Genomic DNA, 17,942 nt, shown 5'->3' on the forward strand with positions numbered 1-17,942 from the left:
CCTGTCTTGCGTCAAGCGTGTTTTAGGGGATATCATGATGCCACTATCTGCAGGAATAAAAAACACATGGCCACTGGGCTTTTCAAAATTCTCTGAAGCTCTTTCAGATGATGGCTAGCACATAAAAGAAGCTTCTCCAGAAGAAAGCAATGGCTCATGGTACGTCTCAGCTCAGGTCACTTGAGAGAATGCTTGACTTGGGCACTTTCTTGAATTCTTTTGCAGTTCTTTCCACTGAAAGCTGAAAGTGGGGTATGTGGTTTTTGCAAAATATAATGAGGTGTATAAAATATATATTTTCACTGAAAAAACAGCTTAAAGTGACTTTAAAGTTGGGTGAAAATGTCAGCTAAAATGTAACATTTTAAACAAAAAAAAAAACACTAAAATACATCAGTTATAGTTAACTGAAGAAGCTATGAATTGCCCCTTCCAATGCAAAGTGTTGTCATCAATTACGTCATTTCAGATGTCATAAGTGATGTTATCAATGATATCAAAGGGCATTTTATGAGTGATGTAATAAAGGAGGTCATAAGCACTGCTCGGCAAAGGCGTCAGGTATAGTTTCTTCAGTTAATTATAACTAGTGAAATTCATTGTTTTTTTTAGTTTAAAACGTTTTAACTAAGATTTTAACCTAACAATAGTGTCGCTCTAACCTTTGTTTTCGTTCAGTAAATTTCGACTTTTTTTCATCATAGGAAGCTGCACCAGCACTTCCCCCCAAAAACAATGCCAGACCCCGGGGGACAGCGCTGGGGGATGGATTTTCCGGGGCCTAAGGTGGTTATAGAAGGGGGAAGGGAGAAGGGGGGGGGGGGGGGGGAATGTCGGGCAGCCTCCATCCCCTTTACTTAAAAACACAAACTGCCCTGGGAAACGGGTTCCACAGAGCCAGACCCTATGGCCAACCCTGCACTGTGCACATCATCTGATGTCAGAATTCATCAGTGATGTCATAAATGATGTCATAGAACATATCATGAGTGATGTCATATGTGAAGTCATGAGTAGCATATAGCAGAGACACAAGTTATAGTTAGTGCTGCTAACGATTACTGGTGAATTTCTGTGGTTTTTTTTTAGTTCAAAACCTTAATGTTGTCATTGACAAATTCACCTAACTATAACGTTACCTTAACGTTTGTTTTTTTCAATTAATTCCTTAGGTTTTTTTAAACGAAAAACAGATCTTTTTATCACACCTATATATAACGTTACTTTAACCTTTTTTTTAGTAATATAAATATGTATATAGATATATATATATATATCTATACACATATTTATATCACTGAAGAATATATGAGGTTTGTATATATGTGTATATATATATGTGTGTGTGTGTGTATATATATATGTGCGTATTGATGTAATTGACACACTGGCGACGTGTCTTGACAGCACCACCACGATTTGGTTGCCACACGGCAACGCCATTATGAAAAGTATTTGATATATATATATATATATATAAATCATTCTGAAAAGCATTTTATATGAAACTAAAGAAAAGGGCAAGTTAGCCCTTTAATGGATAAATGTATCAAACAAAACACTGGGGGTTTAATCACAATAATGCAATTGCATATTTGCAATGAACATTTTGCTCCTCGCAGATATGCAAGGGTATTCCTTCAACACTCAGGTACCATTAACCAAGGGGATGCTCTGGTATTCATTAGCTCCCTTTAGCCAAGTGGCCTACGGGGCAGGAGCCTGCAATGTCTGCAGGTTCCTGCTACTCCATCCAGGGTGTCTGGGTCCACCTTTACTCTGCACATGAAACAATGGCCCTTGCAGAGACAGGCAATGGATTACATTCCTAACCCTAACCTTGGGACATATTTGCCCATTACATGCACTGTGCATTCTTGTGAGGACGTCCTGCCAAAGTCAGGAATGATGTAGGGTCAAGAAATCTCCAAAAGTATCACAATGTGATCACGGTCTTCCCTTAGTCACAAATTAAACAAAAAAAATTACGTACATAGAGCAATTTAAGCATGTGCATATGGTGCATGGGGAAATTCGTTCTGCACTTTTACACATGTGCAAGATCTGCCCTTTTTATGTCTGCGCCAGATTTTGGCATAAGCATCGGCACACCCAGTACATCTGGTACTGGCAGCCAGCCTTCTCACTTTGCCAGAGCTAATTTTGTTTTGCCAAGGCTTATGTAAATAAACACTGGTCTTTTGGTCTTAAAAAGCACACACCGTCGTAGTGTTTCTGGCCCTCAATGGATCCTACTTAGTGTGGAGATGTGCTCCTTTTAAAAGGGCAGAATGTTGTCATTGGCAGTGAAATTAGATAACAGCTGTAGTGGGCTGGCCCACTGCTCTATGCAGTATGCAGAAATGTGAGGACAAAATATGTGAATGACAGAACAAGAGACCAATGGATGAAGAGAGCTGGCTAAAACTACTGTACATAAATATATTATATATGCAAGTATATTTTTGGTAAAACCAAAAAGATCTTGACTAACACCAGACCTAAAAAGGAATTGAGAGTGTGTTCCAAAGTTACACAAACAGAGAAACATGCTTATGGGCTATGCTCAGCTTCTTGCAGATATGCTTTTAGCAAACACAATACTATTCAACACTGATGCATCAAATCTAAAAAAACAAAAAAACAAAAATCAGTGGACACTACAGAGGGAGTTCAAAACTTTAATATTTTCATTAGCATAACAAAAACCTCTAATTTAGATATTTTCATCTTTGTATCAGAGTAGAAATATGTTTAAAATAATGACTCTCATAAATGAAGGTAATTAATAGTAGTTTGTTCCTGTACTGTCTAGTCAGCTTAATTTTACCTTTTCAGCTAATAATGAGAAAATAATTTTTGTGCTCGGGGGGTTAATGACATGTAACTGCAAGAGCTGCTAATTGCATGTTCCAACTATTCATCAAAATCCCCATCTGTGCTACTTGATTATGTTTGCTAAATCATTGCTTTGAATTATCTTTTGTAAAGCAACTTTTCTAATTAGCAGGGCTTTCTTGTTGCTCCCTTTTTGTGTGCGGGGATATTCCACCTTTGCCCATTTCAAGTGGGTTCCAGCAAGCTCTCTTTGAGGAGACATTTGCTTCTAGTTGCGCAGCTCTCTTCGGCTGAAATTCGTAATGGTAATTTTATTGATAATTTTCGAACACCATCAAGAAATCATGTGGCTTTCGAATCTTTGAAGAAATTATAAAGAAAGGGATGTGTTGCCATTTTATAAATAGTTTTAGGAGTCACTCACAAAGAGTTTTTTCATGTAGAAGTTGAATTTAATTATGAAAAGAACTGATCTGTGGGGAAGAAATTCCTTGATTCCCAGAATCAGGCCCTTGTTCCCAAGAATCAAGATCAGTGGACATCAGTAACGGCTCGCTGGCTTGGAAGGGGCGGGGCGGCACTGGGGGGTGGGAGGAAATATTATAATTAAAATTAAAAAAAACACTTACCTTCTCCGGCGCCGCGCTCCGATGATTCCTCGCTGGCGCTGCAGGCTCAGGCTTCCAGCCTCCCTGCGCCAATCCTGACGCTGCTGGGAGTGCCCAGGGTGGACGCTCCCAGGCAGACGGGGAGTTTGTGCAGGCTTGGGCTGGAAAGAGCCCTGTGCGCATGTGTGTTTGGCTGGCCTGAGACGGCCGGCCAAAGACACATGCGCTCTGAGGGGGAGTGTACTCCCTCGCAGTGCACGTCACCCCCGTGGCCCCGCCCCCTTTAGCAGAAAACCATCATCAGCAAAGTTTATGATGGTTTTCTGGTTCAGGTTTTGCCGCTGCCGGCTGGGGATTGGGCGTATATTTGGGAGGTGTGGGCGACGCTCCTCCGTCCAAACGGAGGAGCAGCCACTGGTGGACATTTCTGCTTGCGGACTGGATACAGTCATGCAGGCGTACTAGCAGTTTTGAGGATTTTCCATTGGAGTTTCTCGCAAGGGGTGGGAAATTCAGTGTTTCTCTAGGGCTAGCCAGAAAAAGACTGAATAACACTCACAAAGCCTAAATTTGGTTTGAGACCGTTCAGAGTCTGAAGTCCTTTCTCAGCCTGGAACATTACTCATCAAGAGAGCAGGATAAGTCCTTTTTCAGGACATCAGAATGGTTGTATTCCAGTGAAACGGCTTCTCTACTAGAATAAATATATTCCCAGCAAGAAAAAGCTGTTAAAAATGAGGTTTTCACATATCGATATTCCAGTGAGTGTCTAGTGTATGCACAATCCATTGCAGAACATTTAGCAGACAAGAATACATGGCCTGTAGAATCCGGGAGTGTGTACATTTGTGTGGGCAGACAGCTATGATTTGTATAGGCTTACACAATTTTGGAGATGCAATGCCCCCCTCCCCTCAATACTCCTACTCATAACGCACTACGGGAAGCATTTGAACTTTTATAGCTACCCTGACATAGTCCTGTAGTCCTGTAAACTCTAATCCCATGCCTGCTGGTTATCAACCAAACAGATAATTTACATGTGTGGAGTTATCATAAATGTGACATTGCACATGTTGTTCTTTTTGTTCCTCCACTCACTTCACTCTTCCTATTAGTAAATCAGCGCCTAGTCTCTTAAAGGAAATATGAGTATTTGAGGCACTTTCCTACACATACGTCTACGTGTCTGCCCTCCTACAGCATATCCAATGGGACCAGCGATTTTCTGATCAGCACCTGCCAATTTTCCACAGTTGAAACTGCCAAATGCCCAAAAATATTTTGTAATTCCTGATTTTATTAATCCGGATCTGTGATTTTCCTTAACGGATGATGATGTTTTGTGCACCTTATTTTCACATATATGAGTTAATGTATTGTGAGGGAACACCCAAGTGCAACAGATTCGTGCTTTTTTTAACAGATCCCTGCAAGTCACTGAGCCTAACTCAGAGACTGATTCACGAACTTTTTATCGATGCCATGTTCACCTTCAGTTACCGAATCAGAATCTGAGGAAACTTCCCTCCTCAGTTGAAACTTCAAACAGGGCAAAATCTGTTAGCATGCTTACTTCTGCAGCCGGAATTTAGGAGTACGGATCTGGAAACAGTAAGTGGGAAAGGGGATGTCATGTAAGCTTCGTGGGTAGTCACAAACATCTTGCACTTTTCCTACCTTTGGAATGCAAACACATCTAGTCTTGATTAGTCCTGAATTGCAAAGGAAAAAACGCCTCCACATAATACTTGAGGGGAAGAGATTTCCTTGGAGGAGGAAATAAATGCACAAAACCACCCTAAATATGCATGCAAACTTCCAATCATTCCCATGACTATTCCCGAGTATTTGTATGAATTCACTAAAAGTGGAAATCTATTCAAATTATAGGTATTTTTTCTACGATTTGTAAATTTCCAGCGTTTACTGTGCTTTTGAACTGGCCTTCCAAAAGCGAAAGGATGATAATCTACTGAAGAACCAACAAGCGATAAAAAACATTTTTTTAATCAGCAGAGGAACATCTTTCTTCCTCGTGCAGGAGATAAGGAAGCCACAAGCTAAAAAGGAAAAAAAACAACTGATGTCAGCTTACTCAAACACACTGCTGTACTCCGTACTCGTTCCTCTAACAAGATCCATAACATGCAATGGGAAACAGCAGCCACAGAGAGATCTAATAACAGCCTCCCACTATTCTGGAAAATCAAGAAAAATAAATTCTATGAAATAGGTTAAAAATACTGTTACTGATCAGGGGTTCAGGTGTCTGGAAGGATGAAGAATGTGGACAGAATAGGAATAAACCTTTCTGGCAAGGATGAAACCATGTGCGGGCATATAAGGAAGGTGATGTTTATGTTAGTTTTAACTTTTTGATATGATGACATTTGTATAAAATCACAATCAAGACTCTTTAGCTGTGAGTTAAAGGCGGGTTTCAATTTTACTCTATCCAGGCTCATCAGAGTGGGCATCTATAAATTAGATCCACAGGAAGGTGGCTTGTAGACGGAAACCATATGAAGAAGTACGCCAGTTCTTGATGATCTTATGGATCAAGTACTTGGGTGGGCTGGGGGGGGGGTGGAGTTTTATTCGTTAGTTAGCAAGAGGCCTCACTGATAAATTTAACAAGGTTCTCCCCCTTCAGCCAATGAAAGCCCTCTCTGGAGTTGGATACCTAATTCCATCTTCTCCCACCAACATGTAACCCGACTCCTGCATTCATAGCCACGTGCCCTGATTGCAGTAGACATTCAGCCACACCCACGTAGAGAAAGTTGGCAAAACCTAATGCTGATTTCACTAAAGCTGCTCTGACGTATGGTCTTTGATTTTAGGGGAATAAAGTGAACCACTTTTTGAAGTCTTGCAAAATAGTAGAGACATTTGTTGAGGCAGGCAGAGAAAGAGCGCAGTGGTGTAATTTATGTGCTCCATAACTCATGGAACAGATTACCACTATTACCTAATCAATGTCTCCCTGAAATTAACCTCTTCAGTTGATTCTCTTAGTGATATGGACCCTCGTGGAAGGATATAAATATAGTTACAGGCCCTAATGAGGGAGTAGTCCTCTAGGAAGTCATACTAATCATGTCAAATGTTTAAAATGAGTAATCCAAGCTAAGCAACAGCTATATAACAACCACCCACATCCAACAATCAATATATTACACCAGAGCACCGAGACAGCCCTCATTGTGGCTACCGACAACATCCGAGCCCTACTCGACTGAAGAGAAACAGCGGCTCTGATCCTCCTAGATCTCTCGGCAGCCTTCAATATGGTCTCCCACAACACACGCATCACAAGACTGCACAACACAGGCATCCAAGGAGCCACTCTCAGATGGATTGCCTCTTTCCTCACCGGAAGAACGCACCTCACTGGAAGAACTCAAAAAGTCTGCCTTCCTCCCTTCACCTCTGAACCCAAGGAAATCATCTGTGAAGTACCCCAAAGATCCTCGCTGAGCCCCACCCTCCCAACACCTATATGACCCCTCTGGCCAGCATCACCCAAACCCACAGGCTCAACATCATATCCTACAATGACGACATACAACTCATCCTATCCCTCTCCAAAGACACCACCAAGACCAGCTTCCACAACTGCATGACAGACGTCACCAACTGGATGAAGGACAGCGGCCTGAAGCTCAACACGGATGAGACAGAGGTACTGATCTTCGGAAACAAAAGCTCCCTATTGGATGCATTCTGGAACTCTCCTCACTTAGAACTAATCCTACCCCTACTTACCACGCTAGGAACCTAGGCATCATACTGGACAACAAGCTAGCCATAACTACTCAGGTCAACTCCATCTCCTCCTCCTGCTTCTTCAACCTCTGCATGTTTCTTAAGATATTCAAATGACTACCCCAAAGCTCAGGACGCACAATCACCCAGGCCCTCATCTCCAGCCAACTGGGCTATGGCAATGCTCTCTACCAAAGGATCGCAGCTCACCTCCTCCAATGACTACAGACCATACAGAATGCTGAAGCCAGACTTGTCCTGGAACTCCCTGAACGAACCCACATCACCCCCACCTCAGGGAACGCTACTAGCTCCCTCTACAGAAAAGATGCCAGTTCAAGGCCCTGACCCACGCATACAAGGCCCAACACAACTGCAGACACACCTGCTTGAACCACTGCCTGAACTTCCGCCCACCAGACACCTCCGCTCCGCTTCCCCTTATCTAACCCTCACCCCCCGCATTTGACTTAGCAGATGTGAAGGTTGTTCCTTCTTCTACCTAGCAGTGAAGATGTGGAACGAACGGATCTTTCATCTCCAGACCACCCCATCTCTTTCACACTTCTGAAGGTCCATGAAGACCTGGCTATTCGGCTAATCAACTGGACCCTGCGAGCACCTGGGTACCCTCATCGGTGACAAGAAGTGCTATACAAATCTACTGATTGATTGACTGACTTAAAAACATTAACATTTACATACTGGAGGAGACTATAATTCACTTATTGCAGTTCACCACTGTTCTCATACTGCAAGATATTAGCATACACATACTTCAGGAAACTGTTTCACAAACTGCACTGCACTGCACTACTAGTTTCATACTGCAGAAAATTATCACTCCAATACTTCAGGAAACAACAATTCACAGACTTCAGAACACTATCATTTACTTAATCTTGTACTGCAGGATACTATCCCTCATTTACTACAGGATACTATCTTTCACACATTAAATTGCACTACTAATCGTGTACTACAGAATGCTATCATTCATATACTGAATTATAATATCATTCATATACTTCAGGATGCCATTGTTCATATACTTAAGTGGTCCACTAATTTGAAATTGTAGGACACTAACATTCCTTCACTTCTGAATACTAGCATTCACCAATGCAGCATACTTCTCATTCACATACTGCACAGCACTACCCTTCACACCCTGCAGGGCACTACCTTTCACATAATGCAGTTTAGAGTCAGTCATGTACTGCACTTTACTTTCATTTACGTACTGTAGAGGCTTATTCCGCGTACCGTGCAAAGCATTATATTTCACATACTTCCGGGCACTATTATCCATATACTGTAGGATTTCAAATATTTATTTATTCAGATACTTGAGGACACTGTAATTCATATACTGCTTAGCAATACTATGTACTTACTGCAGGTGACACTATCACTATATTAAAAACTGTACTGTAATTCACATACTGTAGGACACTATCAACACAATACTGAAGGTCACTATCATTTACTTCCTGCAGGACACTATCATTCACTTACTTCTGATAAATATCATTAACATACTGACGGAAACTACTGGGTACGCACTGCAAGACACTATGATTGACATACTGCAGTGCACTATCATTCATATACCGCAAGGCACTATTCTTCAAACAAAACAGGGTACTATCATTCACATATCCTAAAGCACCATCATTCACATAATGCAGGGTTCTATCACCTGCATACTGCACATCTCATAATGCAATATATTATTATTTCAATGCTTCGGGACACTATGCAGTTTACATTCATTCACATACTGCAGGACACTATCATTTTCATACTACAGGGTATTACCATTCATATAGCGTAGGATACTATTTAAAACAAAATACATATCTGTATTGATCACATACTGAAGGACACTATTAATCTGGTGCTCCAGTATACCATAATTTACATCACATACTTTTGAATGCTACAACTCATGTATGGAAGCATTTTGTCATTCACGAACTACCGAGTGCACCCATTCCAATACAGCAGGATACTATCATTCACATACAAAAGTACATTATCATTCATGTAGAGAAAGACTCTTTATTATGTCTAATACTGTGGCCACTATCAGTCATATACTGAAGACACTCTCAGACTCATACTGCAGGACACTACCATTCATAAACTGCAGGATACAAGGATTCAAATACAATGGGACTCTGGAGGGCACTGTTAATCTCATGCTACACAATACCACAATTCATACACTGCAGTATATTGTCCTTCACATACAGCAGGACGCATATTTGCATATTACAGGAATCTGTTAATCACATTCAGCAGGATAGCACCATGTATATACTGCAGTATATATGTATGATACACAGCAGGGCACAGTCATTCACGTCCCCCATGACACTATCAGTACCATACCACACCCCACTGTCATTCATGTACAGCAGGACACTATAATTCCAATACTGAATGACACTATCATTCAGATTCTGCTGGACACACTCATTCACATACTGCACCGGACTCATTCATATACTGTAGGGCACTCTCATTCATATACTGCAGAGCACTCTCATTCATATACTGCAGAGCACTCTCATTCATATACTGAAGAAACACTATCAGTCACATACTGCAGGAAACCCATTTATATATTGTAGAACACTTTCTTCATTCACTGAGGGATACTATCATTCATATATTTAAGGGCACTTTCTTAACATTCTGGAGGATACTATTAGTCACATACTGAGGCCACAATCATTCATATTCTGCAGTACACTAATTTATATTTTGTAGAACACTATCTTCATTCATCGCAGGATACTATAATTCTTATGCTGGAGAACACTAACTTTACATACTGCAGGATTCTAAAGCCACATAATGCATACACAATCATTCATGTACTGTACGACACTCATTTATATATCGCAGAACATTAACTTTGTTTACTACAGGCCATTATCATGCATATACTGGATAATAATACCTTCACATACTGGAGAATACTATCACTCACAAAGTGCAGGCCACTATCATTCATATACTGCAGGATACACAGTCATATATTGCAGGACACCTTGTTCATATACTAGGGGACACTCACATTCATGTACTGCAGGGCAGTCTCATGCAAATATTGCATGACAATTATTACAATACTCAGTGGGGGCCAGTAATTCGAGCAGGAAGGGGCAGGCAGGCCACATATGCACACACATACACTCATCCATCTATGCACAATCAGTCACACCACCATGCATTCACAAGCATGTACACATATACCCACCATTCACAAGCACACACACCCATTCACAGCATGCACTCACAAATACACATACACTCATATATACACACCTGCACGCTCACATCAAACATCAGACGTGAGCAGAGATCTCAGCCTTGAGGTTCCTGCAGGATTGGGACTGCCACAGCAATGAGAAGAGGGAGCCGTCCTTACCTCGTCACTGAGTGCCATCGGGTCAGTGAGACTTGTTGATCCCACTCCATGACAAGACGTTACTGACAGATCCTCGGCCCTGCACACTTCAGGGCTTAAAACGGAAGAGCCCAGGTCTGAGGCCATCAGTGGAGATCCCCCTCATCATGAGGGGGAGGTCCTTCAAATGCTTTGTCAGGCCTAAGAGGTCATGCCCACAGGGCTGTGACATCTTCAGTCTGGCAAAGTTCATTCAGGCAGCCTGGCGCCTGCACATTTAGCACATGTCTAGCGCCTGGCTGCTTGACCTGAACATGCAGAGTGTTTGTCACGCTGACCTTTGCTCAGCCTGACAGACACTCTTCATGTCTGCCAAAAGTGTGGGGGTGCAGCCCCTCCACCTTAAGGACATGCCACTGCTAGCAATACAGCATGGTACTATCACTCACATATAAAGACACAGTCATGTGCAAATTGCAGGATGCTAGCATTCACACACTGCAGGGCACTACAAGCAATTTAACAGTATCTCCTTTCCTGCTTCAAGCCACAAACGTCCACTACTTATAAAATGCTTCTGCAATGCTCAATAATCTGGTTGTTTCCCTAAAAAACTAGTTTGAAGGAACCTGCATTTACTCGAGGTTAGGCCTAAGATACCTACTACAAAGCGGAAGTGTCTTCTTGCAAAAAGTGGTCCTTTTAGGATAGGTTAAAAGGACCTCATTTTGCCAGAGTATCAAACGCCCTTTGGAATTCATGATGAAGTGCTAATGAAAGACATCAACAAAGCAGCTGCAGTGGAGCACAGCAAAACCCATCCCTGCCATACATACAATAGGTTATAACTCTCCGGTTCGCCTGTGAACACAGCAAAAGAATGAATCAATACCGGATCGCCATATAAATACATACGCATATCAGTTACTGGACTAATAAAATAAAGCGATGAGCAATATGGAAATAAACTGCGCTTGTGTAAAGCCAGTTATTGTTTACTTCAATATTTTCCTCTGCTGTTCCATAGCTCAAAAGAGACAGGTTTAAAGTAATGGAGCGCTCAGCGGATGACAGATTCAGGCGTGCGGCTGCCGGTGTGCTTTCAGCACCGCTCTCCTGGGGTCCTCTCTGTCTAAGCACATAATCACACCATGGGAAGCCAGCCTGCGCAGAATGATAATTTAAACATGTTCTGGAGGGCGTCTACTTCCTGCCATCAATTTGAATCTGTTTATACTCTTAACATGGCGAACTGGCTTGGTCAAAAAAAAGAGAGAGGCCAACTGGACTGGTTGGCACAAAGTGAATGTTAACCAGATCAGGACCTTCACATTAGAAGAACAACATTGTTTCCGGTAGAATGCTTCATTTATAAATTAATGTTTTATAGCATTATAACCTGCAGCTGAGGGCTAAACCATAAGTTAAAAGCCCTGAACCTGAATTATAGGCCCACGCCGTGGCTCGGGCCTATAACGAACAAGAGGACATTTAACAGTTAGTACAGCCTAGAGTCGAACAGCTATAAAATAGTATTGTTATCCTTCATCCTTTGCAGTGTGTTCAATGGAGTTCTCAACATTCCCATGTTCTAATGGCCTTTGAGTCACCTGATGTGGGCTATACCAGTTGCAGCTCTGGCCTAAGGAGAGGGCCTTTAGCAACATGTATCGCCCCCTGCAGAAGGGCTATAAATGCTCTTTGAACATTCTACTCAATGAGAGTAAAGTGTAATAAACTGAAAAGGGAGAAATACAAAAGCGAAACACTGGAATGTTGGAGGAGAAGGCCTATGCCAGTATTATTGGCCCTTAGTCTTTCCATTGTCTTCAAAGAAGCTCTCAACATTCCAGTGTTCTAATTAAGAACGGGCCTTTAACAACCTGCTGACGGCTTAACCGGTTGTTAAAGGCCCGAAACAGCCTTCCAGGACTGAGTCACGGCACAGAGACTTTAATGGGGGAGAGAACCTTCACAAACAGTATAGCCTGAGGCAGGAGGGTTTTAAGGCTATCAGAACATTCAATCCATTGAGGGTAAAATGTTCTAAATTAAAAAGGAAGAAACAGACAAACAGTCACATTGTGGAGCAGGTGGTTCTCACCAGACATTATTAGCCTTTGTTCACTTCATTGCCTTCCATTGATCTCCCAACATTCTAATGGCTCCAATAAAATGTAGGACACAGTTGGCATAAAGGGTCAGTGGGCTGATCGCCTACCTAGAAGTGTGTAGATCAAAGGCTTGAATGCCAAAGGATAACTTATCTTTAATGATCTGTTGTGAAACTAGAGGTAGCAACAACCAGTTGAAAATGAATGAACCAAAACCTGGCCACAAAAGATGAGAGCACCTGTGGGTGTCTTAGCATTCAGGCTAACAATAACACTTGCTAGGAGTTGTTTGGTACCATGATCATTCTAAAGGTGTGTGATTAATTTTTCATCTCTGTTATCATTTTTGTGATCTTCTGTAGCTTGCTCTCATAAACATCTAGGACTCTGCCCAAGACCATATAGAAATTGTGAAGATAATCTTAGCCTCATAGTTACCAGACTCTAAAAACACAAGTGCCTCAATCAAGTAAAGCAAACAGTGCAAGTGAGGATCACAGAAACAAAACATGTCCTAACTAACAGGGTACAAGTGCACAGCCCCAAGCAGAACAATTTATCAATACTATACAGAGACAACAACCCAACATTATGAATAACGGCGGACAAAATTGATCACATCAGCTATGAAACAAAATACAGCAAATAAATATAATGTAAAAATAAATGCAAAACTAATGTAATATAGCAGTATTCAAATACAATAAAAGGGGTGCCCTCAAACCACAGTAGAGCGTTGATACCAAATACATATACACACCCCGTTAACCTTAAGCCCTGACAATGCTCATCCTTCACAAGTATAAATACCCATCAGCCACACCATGACATCACACAGACACACACACACACAGTCTCTCTCTCTTTCTCTCACTATCTCTCTGAAACAAGGCAAGAGATCACCACAGCAAATTGACTCACCACACACACACACCTGCATCGGGGTGGCCTCCTGCAATCCTTACCTACCCACTACACCGAGATCAAAGCTGCCAGGTGACACCCCTGTAAAGAACTCCTGTACACCTGCTAAAGAATTATAAGCACTATGAATTGCACAAAAGCAAGTGGCATCGCAATGGAAACAGCCCAGCAATAGCCCCTACCTGCAGTGATAGAGACACAGAGACCCCTTTAGCCTCTAGTGATTCCAAATGCACTGATTTCACAGTGACCCCCTAGAAGTAAGCAGAGAATGCCAGACACTGTAGGGACCAGAAAGCCATCACTTACAGCAGACAAGAAACCATCCCTGCATATTACGTCTATGTGATTCTCCCACAGTTCCACATTGGTATTTGCAACAGGCACAGTTCCATTTCTAGCTCTATATCAGCACATATTTGGCTGTTGGCTTTCGGGACTACCAATGGAAGTCTGCTTGTGCATACCTATCCGAGATTTGTTAAGCATAGATGGGGATGTATGGCAAGTGTGTCTAACTGTAGCTCTTGTAACCACTTAAGTTTGTGCTTGGCCTTCTTATGAAGTGTATTTGCAGTACATTTTAGTTTTATGTGTTAGATTAGCTCAGAATAACACAACTTGTGTACCATGTTATTTAGTTTATTGTTGAAGTTGTTTGTCAGTCATACTCTGGATTTTTCTTTTTCTGGGGCGGATGAGTAAAACTTGCTTTTTTGTTTGTTTTCAATTCTGTGATATCAGTTTCTGTGTGTGGCTATACGATTAGGGTGTTAAATCTATTTAGGTGTCAATTTGGAAGAGTAGGTCCATGAGTATGTACAAAGGGGCAGATTTAAAGTTTGGTGGGGGGGTACTCCATCGCGATGGTGACAGTACCCTCTCTGCCAAACTGAAGATTCGCCTGCCTTATTTTGAGTCAGACACACCTTCATTAGGTCGACAGCGCAGACTACTCCATCTCTGACAGAGTCAGGCCCACTGGAGGTTTGGCCATGTGTCTCCCCACCTGATTTAGAGTGGTCAAACACGTGGCCAGTTTTCACTGCCTGTCACCATAGAGAGGCAGTGAAAACTGCAAAGTGCCCTCTTGACATGGAACACTTCCATGGTGAGGTGGGCTTTTTTTTCCCCAAAATAAAATACCACTTTGGGTTTTTCTTTTGGGAAAAAAAAAAACTTTGCAAGTTCGCCATGTAGCTCCATCAATTTGACAGAGCTATCTGTCAAATTTACAAAGCATTGACAGGAATTGCCGTGATGGTGGTTCCTAACTATACTAGAGATGTCCACTGGGCCAGCAGGCATCTCAAAATCTGGTAGGTGGGGATTCCATGAGGGCAACGGAGCACTTTTCTCTGTGGCCCTGACGAGGTAAAACCCAGTCCGCCAAATTCTAAATCACCCTGAAAGTTATTACCTTGTGGGTGTTCAAACCACTGGAAATGCCAACTCCCCTGTAAGCTCTTACAGGACCCACACACTCGCTTCTTGGTTTATGACTGCATGAAAATATTTGGACCCAGCAGAGGTACTGTATCAGTGATACTTCTAAATTATGCAGATTCAGTCCTTACGAATAAGGTACAGGAAGGTATGCTACTCCAATTGTAAGTTGTATTTACACTTCGAAAGCCCTGTTGACTCAAAGAACATGATAGTGTACTACTCAGCGAAATTATCTTCCATACTTTGAACTCAAACTTAACGGGTTAACGGTCAGTGAAAGTTGTACATGATTTACAAACTACAGCACGTCTACTAAAATATTGGAGATCTGGGGTATTTCATTGGCAACTATTCAAAAGCTAAAATTGCTGTTTTTTTCAAAAATAGCGACTCATCACTTGTGCAATTTTTGGCAGATGGGTCAATTTTACACACCTTGAATTAACATGACCACAGAGATAAGTCTAAAAATTGGCCATAGTACACTAACAAGCATATGATTATTATGAATAGTAAACAAGGATATCCAGATTTTGCGACAAATCTTGTCTATACATACTGCCCGGTGGCTGCTTCAAGTATGTAAATGAACAGGTGTGATAGTAAGTATAAAAAAAGTGTCCTTTTACATAGAAAGTATAAAAAATTACTTTTTTACACGGTCCCAGATCCTTTAATGGTCTTCAATATCTTAGAGCCTTTATCAGAGATAATTTCATCCTGTTATCAGAGATAAATTCATCCAGATGGTCCGTACATGCAGGACACCAAATGTTGGATACAGTAAATGTTTATCTCCTATGTGAATCCACATTTTACACCCCGGGACATAGCTGGAGCCAGCCCCAGGGAATGGGGTCCTCAGGGCCATTAATGACTCTGGCATGGCCGGACCCGGGGGTTTGGGTCTCTGGGGGTGAAAACCACCTGGGGAGGGGGCCCTGAAGACCCCTCTCCCTTAATTCTTACGGTCAAGCTTGGGGGAGAGGAGGCTTTTCCTGGAGCTGAAATCACCCCAGGAGGAAGGGCCATTCTCCCTCCCAACATATCAACAAATAACCTTGCCCTGGAAAGTGCGGTCCACTGTGCCAAAATCGGCCCGGGAGGAGGGCTGCATGCGCCCACTCCCCAAAATTTTTAATAAAAATTCCCTCCGGGACCTTGCCAACCTGAGCCACCAAATAAAAAACAAGTGCAGGAGTTCACTCTTGTTTTTTTTTTTTATTGCGCCAGATTTGCGAATCCCACACAACTTTGCTGCAAATTTGTTTTCAACAAAAAAGGTTTTTGGCTCCCAACAGGGTCCCTGAGGTCCTAACCAACGGGGTTAGGCATCACTGTGTTCCTAACCTGACCCCTTTTTTTTGCATTTGTTTTGGACTCGGGCTGAGGCCAGAGTCCTAACATGGCTGCAGGCACTTTCTGGATGAAGTGATGCCAGCCAATCAAATCTCACCATGGGATCTATCGGATTCACAGACCCTCTGTGTCCCTATATATATATATATATACATCTTTTTTCTTTAATAACTACAAAACTACTGAACGGATTTACACCAAATTACAAAAACAACTCTTTCAGGACCAAGATCTACATCTCTGCAACATTTGTTGTCATTCTGTTCCATGGTTCAGCCTGTAGTCGTGTCTAAAATCCTTATGGGAAATTGCATGGGGAAAATGCATTTCGGGACCCTGCTTTTTCTCAACCCCCACTTGATAAAACTTTGAAGACACCAGCTGAAGTGAGTGGCAATCTAGTTTTGAATATTTTGTGAAGATTCGCCAAACGTGGCAAAGTTATATATACAAATACTGACATAATGCCATGTGTGCGATATTTAGGTTCAGATGTGACCAGGATCAATATTGATTGAGTAACTATATCAAAGTAGATTTAAATTATCAAAGGCAAGTATGGATAAGCAACAAAAATAAAACTGAAGTCAGTCCTATTCAATGTCAACTGGAACATAGCAAATTGACTATCAGAAAGTTGAAAACATGCTTTTGTACACTTTTGATTACTAGTTTGACTCAAGGTGGAAAACATAAATTTGTTATTAAGTTTTTAAAGACATTATAAAAGTATACCTTCTTGACAACCTTTACATTTTCCATTAAAAGCCATGACTGTACATACTTTGTTCTTGTAACTACATCATCTTAGATTTGTATTTCCATTTAAATCACACTTAGCCATTGGTTAGTAAATCATGTGTCTGAAAAATGTTCCATAACATAATCTTACCTCAGACTGAAAGCTCTTCAACACAGGAGTCACCAGCTCCCTGATTTCCTGAAATAAAACATGAAACACGTCAAGAAACCTATCACATCCGTTTTTCATGGTCTGTTGTTCTGTTTTACCTAAATAGAGTAATTTTGCTTTAGACAAAGGTACACGTTTCAACAATACATTGACCAAGTACTTTCCTCAGATCTTGCCACTTAAAATACATTGGAAAATATTATTTACTAACATACTGAGCCAATTAGAATATGCAAAATGACATTTATATAAGCAAGATAGCAAGTGGGAAAATGCATTTGCTGTGAACAGTTACTACAGACTGTGGGATATTTAAGTCTGCAGGATGGATAATTTAAGTTTGATTGTTCGTGGAACAGCCACAGGCTCTGATAGTTTCCTGTAATACTGCTAATAATTATTTCAGAGTGCAGGTGGATTTATTTACTGTTGGGTATTTGATATGGCATAGGCCCGGTGAAAGTTAGCACCAGAGTGCCTTGTAGGGAACCGCGGGAACATTCTCTACATGAAGTGCTGTACACAAATGTACTGACACCTTGATG

The 17,942-nt window shown here is 41.5% G+C and overlaps 1 protein-coding gene across 4 annotated transcripts in view; it reads right to left on the reverse strand.

Annotated features, from left to right (window-relative positions):
• Positions 1-17,942, reverse strand: part of CUX2 (cut like homeobox 2) — a 661,979-nt gene that overhangs the window by 346,148 nt on the left and 297,889 nt on the right. For all 4 annotated transcript variants that reach the window (XM_069214853.1, XM_069214854.1, XM_069214855.1 and 1 more), the window contains one exon: positions 17,377-17,424. In XM_069214853.1, the coding sequence (XP_069070954.1) occupies positions 17,377-17,424 (48 nt within the window). The remainder of the gene's footprint in view (positions 1-17,376; positions 17,425-17,942) is intronic.

The sequence above is a fragment of the Pleurodeles waltl genome, chromosome 11, assembly GCF_031143425.1.
Source record: "Pleurodeles waltl isolate 20211129_DDA chromosome 11, aPleWal1.hap1.20221129, whole genome shotgun sequence".
Taxonomy (NCBI): Eukaryota; Metazoa; Chordata; class Amphibia; order Caudata; family Salamandridae; genus Pleurodeles; species Pleurodeles waltl.